At 46.8% G+C, this 17,096-nt stretch overlaps 1 protein-coding gene and 1 long non-coding RNA gene across 3 annotated transcripts in view; one reads left to right on the forward strand and one right to left on the reverse strand.

The window, feature by feature from the left end:
* Nucleotides 1-17,096, forward strand: part of NTN4 (netrin 4) — a 131,383-nt gene that overhangs the window by 16,726 nt on the left and 97,561 nt on the right. Inside the window, exon 1 of one of the 2 annotated variants that reach the window (XM_074941876.1) lies at nucleotides 13,350-14,056. The exons of the other annotated variant lie outside the window; for it this stretch is intronic. Coding sequence (XP_074797977.1) covers nucleotides 13,933-14,056 — 124 coding nt within the window. The 5' untranslated portion in view covers nucleotides 13,350-13,932. Of the gene's footprint in view, nucleotides 1-13,349; nucleotides 14,057-17,096 lie in introns of those variants that run through there. 2 annotated transcript variants of the gene reach the window in all.
* LOC141980555 (uncharacterized) lies at nucleotides 11,572-13,960 on the reverse strand. Its single transcript, XR_012637575.1, has 3 exons — nucleotides 13,621-13,960; nucleotides 12,319-12,408; nucleotides 11,572-11,828 (listed from the first exon to the last, which is right to left on the reverse strand). It is a non-coding gene; the product is annotated as an uncharacterized LOC141980555 (long non-coding RNA).

Raw genomic sequence — 17,096 nt, forward strand, 5'->3', positions numbered from 1 at the left:
TTTGCTCTTATTACAATGGATCATTGTCTCATTCATGCAGCAGGAAAAAAACCCAACTCAAGTGAAAAACAAAGAAGCCAAAAATGATTCAAGTGAAGCACCGCTGCAGCATATAGCTGTATATTACTTGTGTGGCGAGGGTGGTGCATAAACTATTACAGACACAAAGAAGGGGGGTGCGATCAAATAAGTTTCAGAGCTACTGGTTTAAGGGTCCTCAAGCGTTCCAGAGGGCACTCTGTGGGCAGGCCTCCTTCTTCTTTACTGACGTAAATTTCACCCTGTCAGAATGCAAACATGAAATAATCTACAACTGGGTGCGTAGTGAATTAATCTAGATTCCTTGCGTTTTGCTAGTGCCATTAAGGAATAGTGCAAAAGAGCTGATTAGCATGACTTTCACATGGAAATGTTTTGGAGGCTTAAGACACAATTTATAAGACATTGTCCATTTCGTGGCAGATGGCCTGGTGCGGCAATATCTGATTACCTTTTGGGTCAGATCCTCAGCTGCAGTGAACCAGCGTCTGGCCACTGACTTCTATGAAACTATGCCAATCTAGATCAGATGAGGGTGTGGCCCCATGGATTCTAAAGATGCAGTACATTTTCACTGCACTATTCCATCCCGCTATAACATCTGCTGATTAATTTTATTGTACCAAATGATACGTTTGTTTTCAGAGGAATGAATGCTGCATAGCTGTAGGACAGAAAAAAAACACGGGCATTCTTGTGGGCTAATGAGATTGTATATCACAATTAAAACATCTGTACTAAAACTAGTTATCCTGCAGTTATGTTCATTGGAAAAGAATGTTCATGTCTGATCCCCCCCCTCTCTAGTACTAGACAGTGATGTTCCCTTTGAATAACAGTTCTGTCACCGATACAGGATTGAACTTCCCACCATTCTTCTCTCTGGAACTGGGAGTGAATTTACTGGCAGAAGCCAAATGACACACATGACAGTGCTTACATCTGATTACTTTAATCGGAATATCTGTAAAACTGCACCTCACCCAAAGGCTCTTTGTTAAACTATAACAGGAATACACATACTTACACTGATGCCTGTACAGAGAGGGGTGATCTTTGAACAGACTTCTAGTTAAAAAGTAAACCTTATTTTTTTTACTTTTTTTGAGATTTTATGTGAAAATACGCATAGAGTCCAAACTGATTTAATAGTGCAGTGGGGGTCATTTCAGGGAAGTATTTTTCTAAAATTAGCTTGGTATGCATGTCAGCCTCTGATCATCCTTGCCCTTGGAATGGGGCTTAAGGAGAAGAACTTCTCACAAAGAGGCCCTCACAGAATTCCCTTAGCTCATCCTATTGGGAGGTCAGGATTTGGTCCCAGCAGCAAAGACTGAAGGACTCTCCTCAAATGTGGGTGAGACCCCCCAGGATCTATACAAATCCCAGAGAAATCACAGGAGGCCAGAACCATCTGTGTGAGTCCCTTTGCCCCTGCACTGATTCTGTTCCTTCGTGGCCCCCACCACAACCTGGCAGCACAGCTCCATTGCAGCCACATTACCAGGGCCTTTCCCTGGCCATGGCAAACCCCACCTCTCCCAGGATGCATTATTTTTTCTGATTAATTTCCACAGTGCTTGAGAGGGGACAATATGTATTCTTCTGGCCCTGTGACAGACCCACCCATTCCTGCCACTCTCTGCGCGCTGAGTCTCCGTCCCTTTCTCTAGCATCTGCTGATGAGGCGGCTGAGCCCCCTTCCAGGGGGAGGGCAGGAGCTCCCATGTGCAAAGTAGACCCTTCTGTGGAGCTAGTGGGAGACAATCTAGGCCTAAGTCATTAACAAATACATTCAGATTATGTGATTGCTCTTTAAGTAGCTCTGCAATTCCAATAGTGCATAAGAAATACAAGCATGGAGGATAGGTCCATCATATCAACCATTTTGTAATAATATTTCTCGAGTTCAGTAAGGCTTTTGATACTGTCTAACAGGACCTTCTCATAAGCAAACTAGGGAAATACAGCCTCAATGAACCTACTATAACATGGGTGCACAACTGGTTGGAAAACTGTACTCAATGAGTAGTTATCAATGGTTCACAGTTAAGTGGGAAGGGCATATCGAGTGAGGTCCTGCAGCGATCTGCCCTACGTCCAGTTCTGTTCAATATCTTCATAAATTACTTGGATAATGGCATAGAGAGTACACTGAAAAAGTTTATGGCTGATACCAAGCTGGAAGGGATTGCAAGCGCTTTGGAGGACAGGATTAGAATTCAAAATGATCTTGACAAACTGCAAAAAAAAAAAATTAAATAAAGTGAATGAAATTCAATAAGGACAAATGCAAAGTACTGCACTTAGGAAAGAATTATCAATTGCACAAATACAAAATGGGAAATGACTGTCTATGAAGGAGTAGTGCCTAAATGGATCAGGGGGTATAGTGGATCACAAACTAAATATGAGCCAACAATGTTATATTGCTGCAAAAACCATGAGCAACATTCTGGGATGTATTAGCAGAAGTGTTGAAACAAAGACATGACAATTAATTCTTCTACTCTATTCAGCACTGCTAAGGCTCAACTGGAGTACTGTATCCAATTTTGGGTACCACATTTCAGGAAAGATGTGAACAAACTGGAGAAAGTCCAGAGGAGAGCTAATCTAAAATGATTAAAGGTCTAGAAAATGAGAAAAGAATGAAAAAAAATTGGGTTTGTTTAGTCTGGAGAAGAGAAGACTGAGTGGGGACATAGTTTTCAATTATGTAAAAGGTTGTTATAAAGAGCAGGGTGATAAATTGTTCTCCTTAACCACTGAGGATAGGGCAAGAAGTGATGGGTTTATATTGCAGCAAGGGAGATTTAGGTTAAACATCAGGAAACAATTCCTAACTGTCAGGGTAATTAAGTACTGGAACAAGTTACCTAGGGAGGGTGTGGGATCTCTGTCATTGACGGTTTTTAAGAACAGGTTAGACAAACACCAGTCAGAGATGGTAGATAATACTTAGTCCTGCCTCAGTGCAGGGGACTGGACTAGATGACCTATCGAGGTCCCTTTTAGTCCTATATTTCTATGATTCTAATAGCTATTAGCCAAGATTGTCAGGGATGTAACTTCATGCTCTGGGTGTCCCTAAACCACTAACTGCCAGAAGGTGGGACTGGATGACAGGAGATGGATCACTCGATAATTGCCCTATTCTGTTCATGCTCTCTGAAGCATCTGGCACAGGCCAGTGTTGGAAAACAGGATGCTGGGCTAGATGGACATTGGTCTGACCCAGTATGGCTGTTCTTATGTTCTGAAGTACTGGACACAGCTAGGGGTTCAACAGATTTTACTGTTAGTCTGTCTGTTTGAAATCATGAAACAAGAAGGTACAAATCTGAAGGATTTGAAACAACTGTTGTACTTATTAAAAGTAATGGAGCATAAATACTGATTGTGTGAAATGCAAGACCATTGGGGAGAGAGAGATGCTATAGATCAGGGTTTCTCAATCCAGATTTGGGTTGCCAGAATGGGTCAGAGTTGCATGGGAGATCTGTGAGGAGGTGAGGCAAAGAGGGTGGCATGTTCTGCCCCCATGCGGGTGAGAGTTCCGGGGGAAGGTTTGAAGAACCCAACCTGCACTCATCCTGCCACAGTGGCTCCTGCTGCTCTAGTCCCATGGGACTGGTTGGGGTCAGCTCCCCACACCAGGTATTGTGAGCAATGCATGGAGTCTCAGCATCACTCACTTTGGTCCAGCTGCCCCCGCCCCCGATGTCGGGGGCCTGGCTGGGCCAAATCTGAGTGAGCAATGTTGTGACCCCATGTGCCAGGTCACAATACCATTCACACACGCACAGCCAGCCCCCTGTTGGTGGGAGGGAGGTCTGAGCCAAAGCCAACCAGTGCTGTGACCCTGCAGGTTGCAACACCCGGACCAGGGAGTGGAGGCAAGCCCAGCCGGCCAGTCCTGTGGGACAGGAGGTGCAGCAGCCCCTGCTGTAGGATTTCCAGGCATCCGGTTTTTGACTGGAATGCCCAGTTGAAAAGGGATCCTTGCGGCTCCGGTCAGCACTGCTGACCGGGCCATTAAAAGTCCGGTCGGGGGTGCAGAAGAGCTAAGGCAGCTCCCTGCCTAACCTGGCTTTGCATGGCTCCTGGAAGCAGCAGCCATGTCCAACTCCTAGGCGCAGCGGCAGCCAGTGAGGCTCCACGTGCTGCCCCTGCCCCTGCCCCCAGTGCCAGCTCCGCAGCTCCCATTGGCTGGGAACCACAGCCAATGGGAGCTGCAGGGGCAGCACCTGCAGGCGCAGGCAGTGCACACCTTGCCGCTGGACATGACAGCCGCTTCCAGGAGCCGCGCGAAGCCAGGCAGGCAGGGAGCCTGCCTTAGCCCCGCTGTGCTGACGCCTGGGAACCACCTGATGTAAGCGCTGCCCCTGCAGCTCCCATTGAGCCCACTCCTGCACTCCGAATTCCATGGCCCCTGCCCTCAGCCTGCACCCCCAGCCAGAGCCCTCACCCCTTCCCGCACCCTAACCCCCTTCTCCAGCCCAGAGCCCCCTCCCGCACCCTGATCCCCTTATTTCTGGCCCCACTCTGGAGTCCACACCCCCTGCCAGAGCCCTCACCCTCTCCCACACCCTAACCCTCTGCCCCAGCCCAGTGAAAACGGGTGGGGGAGAGCGAGCAATGGAGGGAGGGGGGATGGAGTGAGTGGAGCCTCAGAGAAGGAATGGGTTGGGGTGAAGCCTCAGGGAAGGGGCGGGGAAGGGGTGGGGCAAGGGTGTTCGGTTTTGTGCGATTAGAAAGTTGTCAACCCTACCCTGCTAGGTATACATGATGTACTTATTTAGTATTTATTATGTTAATTTGTATATTATATATTGTGGGTAAGAAATATTTAGTGAGCCAGATGTACTTTGCAAGAAAACTATTTACTGAGTTGTGACAGACCATTAAGGTTTACAAAGGAGGGTCCTGAGTATCCAGGGCTGGAGCATGAGCAGTCAGGCCTCGTCGTTGGAGCTGGAGTCAGGAACCAGGCAAGGAGTAAGGCTGGAGCAGACCAGAGCAGGAAAGGAGCAAGGCTGGGAGGGGAGTGGGGGGGTCAGGCAGACACAGGAGCGATTGCAGCTGCAGATGTAAGCTTGGAGCAGCCAGTCACCTGCTACTGCTGCTAAGCTTCAAAGCAGGCCAGCTGGCTCCCCTCCAACAATCAGGCAGTTCTGCTGCAGCTCAGCTGTTGATTAATCTGCCTGGAGGCTGAGCTAATTAGTCCCAGGCTCAGCTGCAGGCCCTTATTCCTGACAGTACCCCCACTTCAGTGGTGCCTTCTTAGGGTTCCCAGGTGTCTGGTTTTTAACTGGAAAACGTGGTTGAAAAGGGAGCTGTGGTGGCTTTGGTCAGCACTGCTGACTGGGCTGTTAAAAATCTGGTTGGCGGGGCTGGCAGGCTCCCTACCTGGCTCCATGTAGGGGCTGGCATGTCCCCCCTCTGACTCCTAGGCACAGGGACAGCCAGCGGGGCTTTAGGCACTGCCTCCACCCCAAGCACCAACTCCGCAGCTCCTATTGGCCAGAAGCCACGGCCAATGGGAGCTGCAGGGGCAGTGCCTGTGGACGTAGGCAGCACAGAGCGCCCTGCTCCCTCCACCTAGGAGCCAGAGGGACATGTCCCTGCTTCTGGGAGTTGCCCAAGGTAAGCACCGCCTGGAGCCCACACCCCCTCCGATGCCCCAACCCCCAGCCCTGAGCCCCCTCCCGCACCCAAACTCCCTCCCAGAGCCCACACCCCAGCCCTGGGCCCCCTCCAAACTCCCTCCCAGAGCCCGCACTCACTCCTGCACTTTGAACCCCTCAGCCCCAGCCCAGAGCCCCCTCATGCACCCCAAACCTCTCATCCCTGGCCCCACCCCAAGCCTGCACCATCAGCTGGAGTCCTCACCCCCTTCCGCACCCCAACCCCCTGCATCAGCCTGGAACCCCTTCCTGTACTCCAAACCCCTCATTTATTGCCCCACCCCAGAGCCCACACCCCCTCCAACACCCCAAACCCCTGCCTCAGACTGGAGCCCCCTTCCACACTCCGAATCCCTCAGCCCCATCCCCCAGCCCAGACCCCCCTCGTACACCTCAAACCTCTCATCCCAGCCCCACCCCAGAGCCCACACCCTCAGCCAGAGCCCTCACCCCTCTTGCTCCCCAACCCCTTGCCCCAGCCTGGTGAAAATGAGCAAGTGAATGACCATGGGAGAGAGCGCCAGAGGGAGGGGGATGGAGTGAATGCGGCTGCATACAACCAACGCCACATGCATAAACTGGAACACTGAGTTCAGGGAGCAGAAACCAGGAAATGAACAGGAAGCAGGAAGGCAACAAACATATACTAGTTATCACACCAGGCAGGGAGCAGGGCTGGAGTCATAGGCGCTGACTCTGTGGGTGCTCCAGCCCTGGAGCACCCATGGAAAAAAATTAGCGGGTGTTTAGCACCCACTGGCAGCCAGCTTCCCCCTCCCTGCAGCGCCTGTGCCTCCCACCCACCAGCGGCCCCCCAATCAACTCCTCCCCCTCCCTTCCAGCACCTCCTGCACACCGCGGAACAGCTGTTCAACAGCGTGCAAGAGGTGCTCAGGGGAGGGGGTGGAAAGAGACAGAAAGGGGTGGGGGTAGGGCGGGAAGAGGCAGGGCAGGGGTGAGGTCTTGGAGGAAGGGATAGAGTGAGGGCAGGCCTGGAGCGGAGGGGGGGTCGAACACCCCCTGGGTAGAGAAGAAGTCAGCACCTATGGCTGGAACAGGACAGGAACAGGGCAAGGAGCAGGGTTGGAGCAAGGCTGGGAGTTCAAGGCAGGCACAGGTTCGATCACAGCTGTGTTGGTAGAGTTTAAAAGCAGGCCTGGTGACTCCCCTCAGCTAATCAGGTGGTTCTACTGTAGCTCTGCTGAGCTAACTAGTCCCAGGCTCAACTGCAGCCCCTCATTTCTGACTAAAAAAGGTTGAGAACCACTGCTTTGGAGAATAATTGTCTTGTGAGTTATATGATCTTCTACTTTTAAGGGCCCGATCAATCCAACCAGCTCTAAAAAATGAGCAACTAAAACAAAACTGTTTGTGTAGTGTGCACCAATGTCCTGCCTCCCCCAGCCCTGCCAAAGCACTGCAAAACAAGAGGCTATCATTCCTGTCATGTGAAGCATCCATAGTTAGAGGCCCTGAACAGATGAGCATTGTACATTTCCATCCCGCAACTACTGTATATTTATTTAAATGCATTTTTATGGCTCACATCTGACCTCAAGGCAACTGAATAACATGGGAAGCTCAGTGAAAATATTTTTGCTTCCTATGGTCCAGGATGATTACAGAAGTAGCCAGAGAGGGCAAATGGCCCGTATCAGGCTGTCTGGTTACTGTAGAAGGCTATGCAAAAGAGGAGGGGAGAATGCAGATATTTGGCTTGTGGATACAGAGGGCACACCTGCCAATGGCACTTGACAGTAGCACGTGGCAGGCTTATGCAATTGTTAAGGTAAAGACATTACATTGGCCCACTCATTCTCCGTTTGGTGGCTTCTGTGGGATCCACTTTCCAGTGTGTTATGCAATCTTTCCTTTTATTCCTTCCACTGTTTCTGTGCAGTGCTGTACAATGGTGTTCCAACAGTGACATTACCAGTACTACAATGCATCCCCCCTCATCGTGCTGTCATAGTAGATTATGCTGCAGTTAGTTTGCTCCTCTTTCTTGGCCCCCTCCTGCTCTCATTCCCACTTCTCTCTCTTTCTATAATCTACTTGCTGGCTGCTACCCTTCAGAACTATGCAGTGTAGCTGTAGCCCTGTTGGTTCCAGGGTATTAGAGAGACAAGGTGGGTGAGTTGATATCTTTTATTGGACCAACTTCTGTTGGTGAGAGAGACAGGCTTTAGAGCTCCACAGAGCTCCACCCTTCAGAACTATAACTCATATGTGGTGCTGTCTTCTGACCTCTGTGCTGCAATATTCCCTAGTGCCAGGATGGTGCACGCTGCTCCATGCCTAAATTAAAGCAGATATTTCCTGACTTTTGAGCAAGAGTGGTTGTAATCCAAAAAGTGACTATGGAAAATGGTACCATCCTAACTGACCAGATAAGTTTTCTGTGCTTACTCAGTCTTATTTGCTGGCCAAAATAAGACACTACTCTGTTGGATCATGTTAAAGAAGTTCTGTATTAAAATCACAAATGAGTTTGATTCCCCATAGTTTAAATTCCAGGTTATTACTAATTAAGAGGTCTCTTGGTTTTTGGTACTGTTTCTCTCCCTCTATGTGTGAAACTTGCAAGCTGCTAATTGTGTTAGTACATTCTAAGACAGAGTCTGTTCTCAAAGCAATTCTTTGTAACAACTACTACTCACACAGAGAGAGACTCAAAGCAATACTCTGTAACAACAGAAACAGCACCCAGAGACTCCCTGCCCTTTTGTTGTATTCATCTCGCTTTGTTAACAATTGTGATTAAAATAGAGATAAAGGATGTCTGTGGATGGATGCTTGGTGTGGATAATAATTGAATGATCAGGGAGATGCCAGCCTAAGAATCCAGTGTCCATCGGCTGAAGAAGGCGTCAAGTGGAAATAAGCAGAGGACCCCCGGAGGGCAGACTGGAATCCACCCAACAGCCTCAAGAATGGGAGAACCAAAGAACAAGATAACATCTGGCAGCACGGAGCCGTCAGGAATGTGCCATCTGCTGATTGATTCAGCAACAGCATGATGAAGCAATTCCCATAGACTGGCATAGGAAGAAATTCCTATAAAAATGGACTCTAGAAAGTGAGAACTTTGGGGTCTGATTCTGCAAACCAACTTCCAGGAGCATCAGATGAGCATCTGACAAGGCCCTGCTCCCTCCTCATGTCCAGGCCACCTGGCCAGTGGCTTGGCATGAGCAACTCTAAGGCTGGTAACTATAACAACCTTGCAGAACCTGTGTGTTTGTGTGTATGAATGAATGTGTGAATAAATATGAGATTGAATGGAATGTTATAGCTATAAAACTAACTGCTTACTATGATTCTTTCTGCATTCACAATAAATGTGGCATTTTGCCTTTTCCCCTTTAATAAGATCCTGCTGGTTTTTATTTTATTGGTATAACAACTCTTTTTGGTTTGGTTTGGTTTTGGTTTATTTTACTTTTGCTGACCCTGCAGACCAACACAACTGAGAGACAGTGAGCTGGATTCTATTAAATTGAAAGATTGAAAACTGGGGCTAAGTCTTCCTATGAGCATGTACAGTGTCTAGCATATTTGAGGAATACTGCAATATAACAAAATAAAAATAGTAATCCTTCTTATGCATCATCAGTAGAATTGTTTACTAAGTGCCAACCAGTTACATTTGTGCAAACCTATTAACAGTAATTTAAATGAAACCTGACTGGCTGATGAAAACTCCAATCCTTAAATTATATCCAGGCATGGGTGCTGGGAGTGGCTGCTGCACCCTCCCCCCGCCCCTCCTGCCCTAGCTTGAAGTGGTTTCCATCTTATACGAGGTTTACAGTTTGGTTCAATGATTCTCAGCACCCCCACTATATAAATTGTTCCAGCACATCTGTACCCTCATTCTCAGTCAAATATGTCACTCTGACTTTCCGCATATTTTTCAGTTTATTTTTTTAATTTGGCAGGTTCTAGTGGTAGACTTTTTAAATCATTTCAGGGATAGTCATTTATTGAAGTTGATTCCTTAAGTATTTTAAAAATAGAGAGTGCTTGTGGTCCAAACCATCCACTTTAGTTCTTTACTGCTTTTCACAAGTTTGGGGACTATTTAAACTTGATCTCTATGATCCACTTATGTTGAAGTGGGTGGAGTGTTGTAATATATGGAATCAGTCTGTCTTAAACAGGAGGCATTTATTAAACACAACAACTGCTTACAGACTCAACAAACAGACATCCACATAACTTGAAATCCAGTTTTGTCTCCTTTGTTTACCAGGGACCAGAACCCTGTCTGGAAATCTAAACAGTACCTAGAGACATCAAGTGATTAAATAATACACTTCAAGTAAATATATTATTACAGAGAGATTCCAGGAGAGGCTGCTCGTGGGCTGGCCTTTTCCCCTTCTGGATGTCCTCCGCTGCTGCCTAGCACTTTTGGAATTAATTGAGTCCAGACCCAACACTGACTACATATCCTTCTGATATTTCCTCTTTATATGACTTTTGCAGGACATTGATTTCAAAAGATGCCACTCCCTGTAGAGGACTGAGTGGCTCAGTCCTATAGAGGGAAAGGTATCTTTTAAAATCAATGTGGATCAACTACACAGTTAAAGAAATGAGTATTGAAAAAACAATCTGACTTGTTAAAAAAGCAAACCAACCACTATTCTTGATTCTCTATCATTAAAAAGTCTTCCTCTTGTTTATTTCAAGTCTGTCTCTGTCACTTCAACTGAAATAAGCAGTCACTCCTGTTACCAACATGGCCAGCAGGGTGCATATCACAGTTTGTCTAGCATATGATACCACCAATAATGTCCATTACCATGTATGACTCAATGACAGAATCATTAGATGTAGTCTTCGTAATGTCACAGAGAAGAAAAAACACAGGGAAAACACTTCTTATTTAGGATTCTGGCCTTCCTTATGCATTACAGGCCTGCCATCTATATTAATGGCAACACTCTCATTAACTCCAGTCATGCATGATCAGGCCCCAAATAGCAACTTTCCATAGCTAGTAGTTGCATTACTCATTAGCACCCCAAAAAGGGTGAAGGTTATACTTTTAAATATAGAGGTGATTTTTTTTTTATTCCTGACATTTAGATCAATTTAAAAGGAGGATCAAATTAGCCAGTGACCAAATTAAGAGAGAAACTGTAATTGAAACACTGGAAATGTTTCTTGTTTCATTGGTTTCTGGTTACTCTGACAGATTATGCAGGAGAACCATGTAAATTTCAAAGGTTTTTCCTTCCTTCCTAGAACTAATATGCCATAATATAATTCATAGATTCTAAGACCAGAAGGAACCATTATGATCATGTAGTCTGACCTCCTGTATGTCACAGGTCATAGAGCCTCACCTGGTAATTCCTGAATCAAGTGTATAACTTCGGTTTAAACTACAGCATAATATGTAGAGAGTTCGCTGATCTTGATTTAAAGACTTAAAGTGATGGAAAATCCACCCTGTCCCTAGGAAAGTGGTGCCAATGGTTAATCACCCTCACTGTTAGACAAATTTAGATGCACATTTTTATTTTCAGTTTCCAACCATTTAATCTTGTTATGCCTTTTTCTGCTAAAGAGCCATCTACTATCAGTAATCTCTTCACCATGTAGCTACTTATAGCTCATTCGCAAACAAGCTATTTCTTAACCTTCTCTTGGATAAACTAAGTAATTGAGGCTCTGAAATCTCTCACTATAAGGCATATTTTCCAGACCTTGAATCACTCTTGTAGCTCTTTTCTGAACCCTTTCTAGTTTTTCAACATTAGTAGAATGGAATAGATCTTTGAAGAGGAAATACACAAGTAGGATATTATTTGCCTGGACTTTTGGGGTGGTGTAGTGGAAGAGGACGGTTATGGTGTGCTATGTGAAAGTCTATAGAGATACTTTCTGGACCCATCGTTTATGGTGGAGGATGTGGAAATATTCTTGTAGCCCACCAGCCTTGGCTTTTCACAAAATATATATTTTTCTCAAATAATTACCTTTTTAAGTTTCAATTTCTGATGTTCATTCTCAGCACAGGAGGGCTGGAAGAACCAGCATGGAAAGCTTCTGAACAATCACCTTTTTTACTTATCTGAATCTAACCTGGAAAGTGAGCATGTTGCAACCGTTACGAAATTTTTCAGCCTTTATTCTTTGCACTTTGAACTTGGATAAATTTATTTTAAAACAACTGCTGTCATATTTAGATCACCTTTCAGCATTCCCCTTCCCAGATAAAAACTGCTTTATAAATATCGCTCCATTGATCATAGGTTTTATAATCCTCATGTGTATGGGCTATCAAAATGCCCTCTGAGAGGTATCTAGTCCTGTTATCATCCATTCTGGTTGTAGAACTTTACCATTTGCCCCTGAGTATTCAGTTATCTCTATTTCGGTAACACAACTAGGCTGATAGTGTTTGAATATCTAATTTTCAGTGCAGATTTACATAACACAAGAGGAGGCTTCTCATTTCCATTGCTGATGTCATTTTCTTTAACCCTCAGCTAGACATGTGCAGTATGCAAGTGTGTGTCTAGACAGGAACTCACTGTCCCATATGCACCAGGCTAATCTCTTGTGTGCTTACCACTTGACAGTCGCAGTGCTGTGCTGCAGACGGACTGTCACCTCTCTGAGAGGACTGGATCCAGACTTCTGTGTCTCATCCAACTGATGGCTGTTGAGGAGACAGAAAGTCCTAATGATTTCTAGTTCACACTTAGCAGAAGGGGAGGTGAAATGCTGGGGTGGGATGAAGGGAATCACTTACAGGTATGTTATGATGAGCACTGTTTTATGTTGTCACTCTGGTGCAGGGATTATCACGAATGTGTGTGTGTTTAAAGCACAAGCAAGCAAATGGCTTTCAGGGCAGTGCAGTCTCCAGTCCAGCCCTACTCCCTCCTTATGTCAAATAGGCCCCAGCGGTGTTCAGGTGGGTGCCTGGAAGTGAGTTGTCTCTGCTTCATGGGCCATTTGACACAAGGGATATAGGACTAAAGGATGGCTAAGCTGTGGGGCTGGGGCTTTGGGGGGAGGGACAAGGGATAGGGACTGGGAAGCAAGAGGGGGTGACTGGGAAAGGGGCTGGCTGATCTGGATAGGAGAGGGAAATTGCTAGGGCAAAATGGCTGGAGGTAGCGATGGCTGAAGGAAGGAAGGGGGTGGGAAGGATAACTGAGCTGGAGACAGATGGTTGGGAGAGCTATTGGCTGAGAGGGAGGAAGGATAATGGGTGGCAGAGGGGATGTCTGGAAGGGCGAAGGGCAGGAGGGCTAGCTGGGCTGGGCGGGGAGCAGGGGGCTAGCTGAGCTGGAGGGGGAAGGGGAGAAGGGCTGGCTGGGGCAAGGGGAAGAACAGGACTAGCTGGGCTGGAGGGGGGAGAACAGGACTAGCTGGGCGGGGCGGAGTGGCTGGGAGAAGCGCTGGTCGGAGCGGGACAGAGGGGAGGCTGGAGGCTGAGGCTGGCCGGGCGCCCCCCCCCGCCCCCCCCCCCCAGGTTGCTGGCCTGTCCATCTGACTGGGGAGGCCCCTGGGCACGCTCGGGTCTGAGGCGGGCGAGCCCGGGGCTCCCCGGAACGCTCCCGCCAGGAGCTGGCAGTCGGAGCTAGCCGCTCCCCCCGGCCTGAGGGAGGCTGCTCCTGGGGGCACAGGGAGGCGGGGTGCGCGGCGGGCGCCGCTGGAGGAGATGTGGCTGGGGGCGGTGTCAGCCCCCAGCCCCCTGGAGCGGCAGCCAGTCCCTTCGCGCTGGCTGGCTCCGTGCTCCCTGTGCAGTACGGCGAGGCTACAGCCTGCAGAGCCGGGGGCTGTCAACGGAGGGGAAAGCCAGCGAGGGAGGGGGCCCGGGAGCCACAGGCACAGAGATCGGGATCAATGCAGTAAAATGCACCTCCTGCAAGTGCCCCTTGGGAGGAAGCAGCCGCAGGCGGCGGCGGCGGCAGCCGGGAAGTGAAAGGTCCGGAGAGTTCAGCTTGCCATGCCCTGCACGGGAGCAGCAGGAGCCCGGCGGGTCCCCGCGGGGAAGTGAAATGTTCTCAGCGAGGCACGCGGCTCCCCGGGGGCTGGAGGAGCCAGCAGCTGTCCCGCGATGTCACTCCCCGGGGCAGACTCGGGGGCTGGAGCCTCCCTCCTGCCCTTAGCACTCCAGTGAGTGGCGAATGAATGACCTGCCGGGAAGGATTAGCTCTGGAGAACCGTCTTCATGTGCAGAAGAGATTCCAGGCTCCTGGTCCTCCTCCTTGATTCATGCACTTTGACCAGGAGTTTGGCCATGGAGAGCTGGGTCTGGCTCATTGTGCTTCTGGGCTGCTCTGCTGTAGCTGCAGGTGGGTCTTGATGTATTTTCATTCCTTCTAAACCTTCTCCCCAATCCTTAGCCTCTAGGAAGGAATAAAGCCCGAAGCTGCTGGGGAACACAGTTTCAGACTATGAAATCGCTTCATATTCCCTATCTTCCTCCTTCTCCAGCAGTAAATATATGTAAACCGATGGTTAAGGGCAGTATTTACCCTTAACGATCAAAGTTTATCTTTGTAGCCCGATTATCATTTTCAGAGCGAACAAAGAAGAGTTTTACTTGCAATGTGTACACCACCTTGTATATCAACAGACATCCTTGGACTTTTCCCGAACAGGTTTCGGATCCTAGTGTTCCTTCGCAGCCTCTCAAGTAAAAGATGTAACATTCGCTTTTTAAAAATGTGACCGTCTCTTTAACAAGCTCATAAGAGAGTGTGAAAAGTCAAGTGGACTGGGAAAGCCAGGGAAGACATCAGGAAGGTGCAGTGAGTTCAAGAAGGAAAGATGACAATGTAGCGTACTGGTTAATGCCATTAAGCAGCGTTTTTAATCTCAGCCCTGTTTCTGCGTAGGGCTACAGGGAACAGGAGCTTCCTGAGCAGGAAAGAGAATAACCAGCTTGGATTATTTTAGCTACAGCTGGAATGACCTGTAAAGGGGAAAAGTGCTTCTTCCATGGTCAAGAACAGTCAGTGTTGCTAAGAAGTGTCCATTCACACCTCAGGTTCTTTTGTTTTGTTTGGGTTTTTATTGATTCCTCAGAAAGGGGTCCTCAAACAGTAGAATGTCCTACGTTCAAGTCACCTTTCTCTCCCTTTTCCACCTTCCTTTCCCGTTAGTTCCTGGACATACTATTGGATGTATTTCCCAAGTCCGTTCTCGTTTTGCCAGAATTTATTTTCAGGAATGCAAATTAAATTCCACATGAGGCAGCTTGTCACACTGCTTCCCATCCAACCCTGCAGATGCACACCAGCAGTCTTGTGTCCATCTCCTCAGTCTCAGCTGTAAGGGGAGTTTTCAAGGGCTAAATTGGTACAGACTGGCTAAGCAACGTCTTAAAGGGGACATAGTGACTGTCTGGAATAGTTTGGAGAGGGATATAACTAGGAGGTAATAAGAATGAAAGTGGAAAAAAAGGAATATTTAAACAGAACACCAAGAAAAGCTTCCTGACACTGAAAGTATAGGAAGCTCCCCCATGTGAGACAGCCAAAATTAGACTGGGCAAAGCACCAAACAGTGCCTTGTAGCTGCCCTGGTAGGTGATGGAGTGGGTGTCCTGATAAGTGTTTTCCAGCTGTAATTTCTGTGTGCTATCCCTTTATCACATCTGACTCAGAGGGAAAAGTCAGACGCGTGCATTCTTTCTGAAGTAACTGCTATTTCAAGTTTATGCACAAGAAAAGCAATCTAAAGATCTCAAATAAGATAAACGTGCCTGGACTTTACTGACCCTTAGAGCTGACACCCCACAGTGCCTACGCTCATGTTGCTCACAGCACCTTTACCTGAAATAAAGATAAGATAGCTTTCATTCACTCCCTTTGGCTGGCTTATTTATTTAGAAGCTCCTTGGTATCAACATCGCACCACTGAGATTGTTCCTTACTGATTGTTCTGAGTCTTACCAGCTAAGATCTACAGGATAATGTAGCTCTAACAATCTCGGTGTCAGTTACTATCCTTGTGGTGTGGAAACCATTACTTCAGTATTGGAAGGGAATGAGGAAAGCAGAATTCACAATGTAGTAAATAAAGTTTTTAGTCATGCTTGTAATGATCTTTACAGTACTGATGGCAAAACTAGCACACAGATAAACCAAAGCTTTAAACCCCTTTCCCACCCTTGCCAAATGTATTTAGTATAATAACCACTTTGCACTTACAAGAATCTCAAAACACTTCACAATTAGGCTTTAATATTGTGTTTAAATATTAATATTTAATAGTAATATAAACTGTTTATATAATGTTTTCTTGGAGCGTTTTCAAGCTGAGGGCTGATTTTCTTTTTGAACAAACCTCATTATCAGCTTGTTGTAGAAAAATCATATAATCAATTGCAAGGGTGTAAGTGAAATGTTACAAGGCAAGTATGTCAACTGAAAAAACGCTTAAACAGGAAGCATATGATAGGCCTGGATATTTTACAGGTGAGTCATGGTGTACCTTGTGTGCTCTTGTCCATTACTAAAGATTGCTGTTCAGTGGTATGTACAGTATATAGGGTATGAAATAGCATATGGTTAAGCATAACCATTAAGGGGTATGGAGAGGCACCTCTTTCTGGTAATGGAAGAGCTGACGTGAGTTTGTGGCTGACAGTGCTCCAATCTGTCAATTTTGCTGCATTCTTGTGGTAAACAGCACTAAGCCAGAAAACTGTCACATCTCACAAATTGCAACACTCTGCATTGATCATTCTAATTTTTTTTCATTTGAAAAAAACCTATTATTCAAAGGCTTTGTTTTTTCCCCCAGTGTAAGAGGCAATGGCTTGTGAATTCCAACAGCCTGAACCTGTTCCCATTGACTCCAGTGGGAGCAGGATCCACTCCCAAATGAGGAATGAAAACTATGGGCCTGATTCAAAGCCCCTGGGAGCATAGGAGTTAGGCTTTGATACTAGCAGGTGCTAACCACTTCTGAGTTTCCTCAAATCCCGTGGACTTTAATGGGAGTTGTGTGCTCAGCATGTCATGGACAAGCTCAGACCTCTGCAGGAGAGACAGGCCTACCAAAGGACTACAGAAAATGTTTTATTTACATTAATCCGTTTGTCAATTTAAGTATAATGCATTTGCATCTGAACAGTTACTGTAAGCTCCTTGGGGCAGAACTTCTAGGTGAAATCCTGGCTCCATTGAAATTGCCATTGACTTTAGCAGGGCAACGATTTTAGTCCATGTTTTCCTCTATATACTATACAATACTGAGCACAAAGATAGTACTTGATCAATATGGATACTAATTAAAAATCATATTGAAGTCCTGACTAAGAACTGACATATTTATTTAGTCACAAAAGTGCTTTCTATTAGAGGTAGTAATTTGAAATGTAAT

This window comes from Natator depressus, chromosome 1, assembly GCF_965152275.1.
Source record: "Natator depressus isolate rNatDep1 chromosome 1, rNatDep2.hap1, whole genome shotgun sequence".
NCBI classification, from domain to species: Eukaryota; Metazoa; Chordata; order Testudines; family Cheloniidae; genus Natator; species Natator depressus.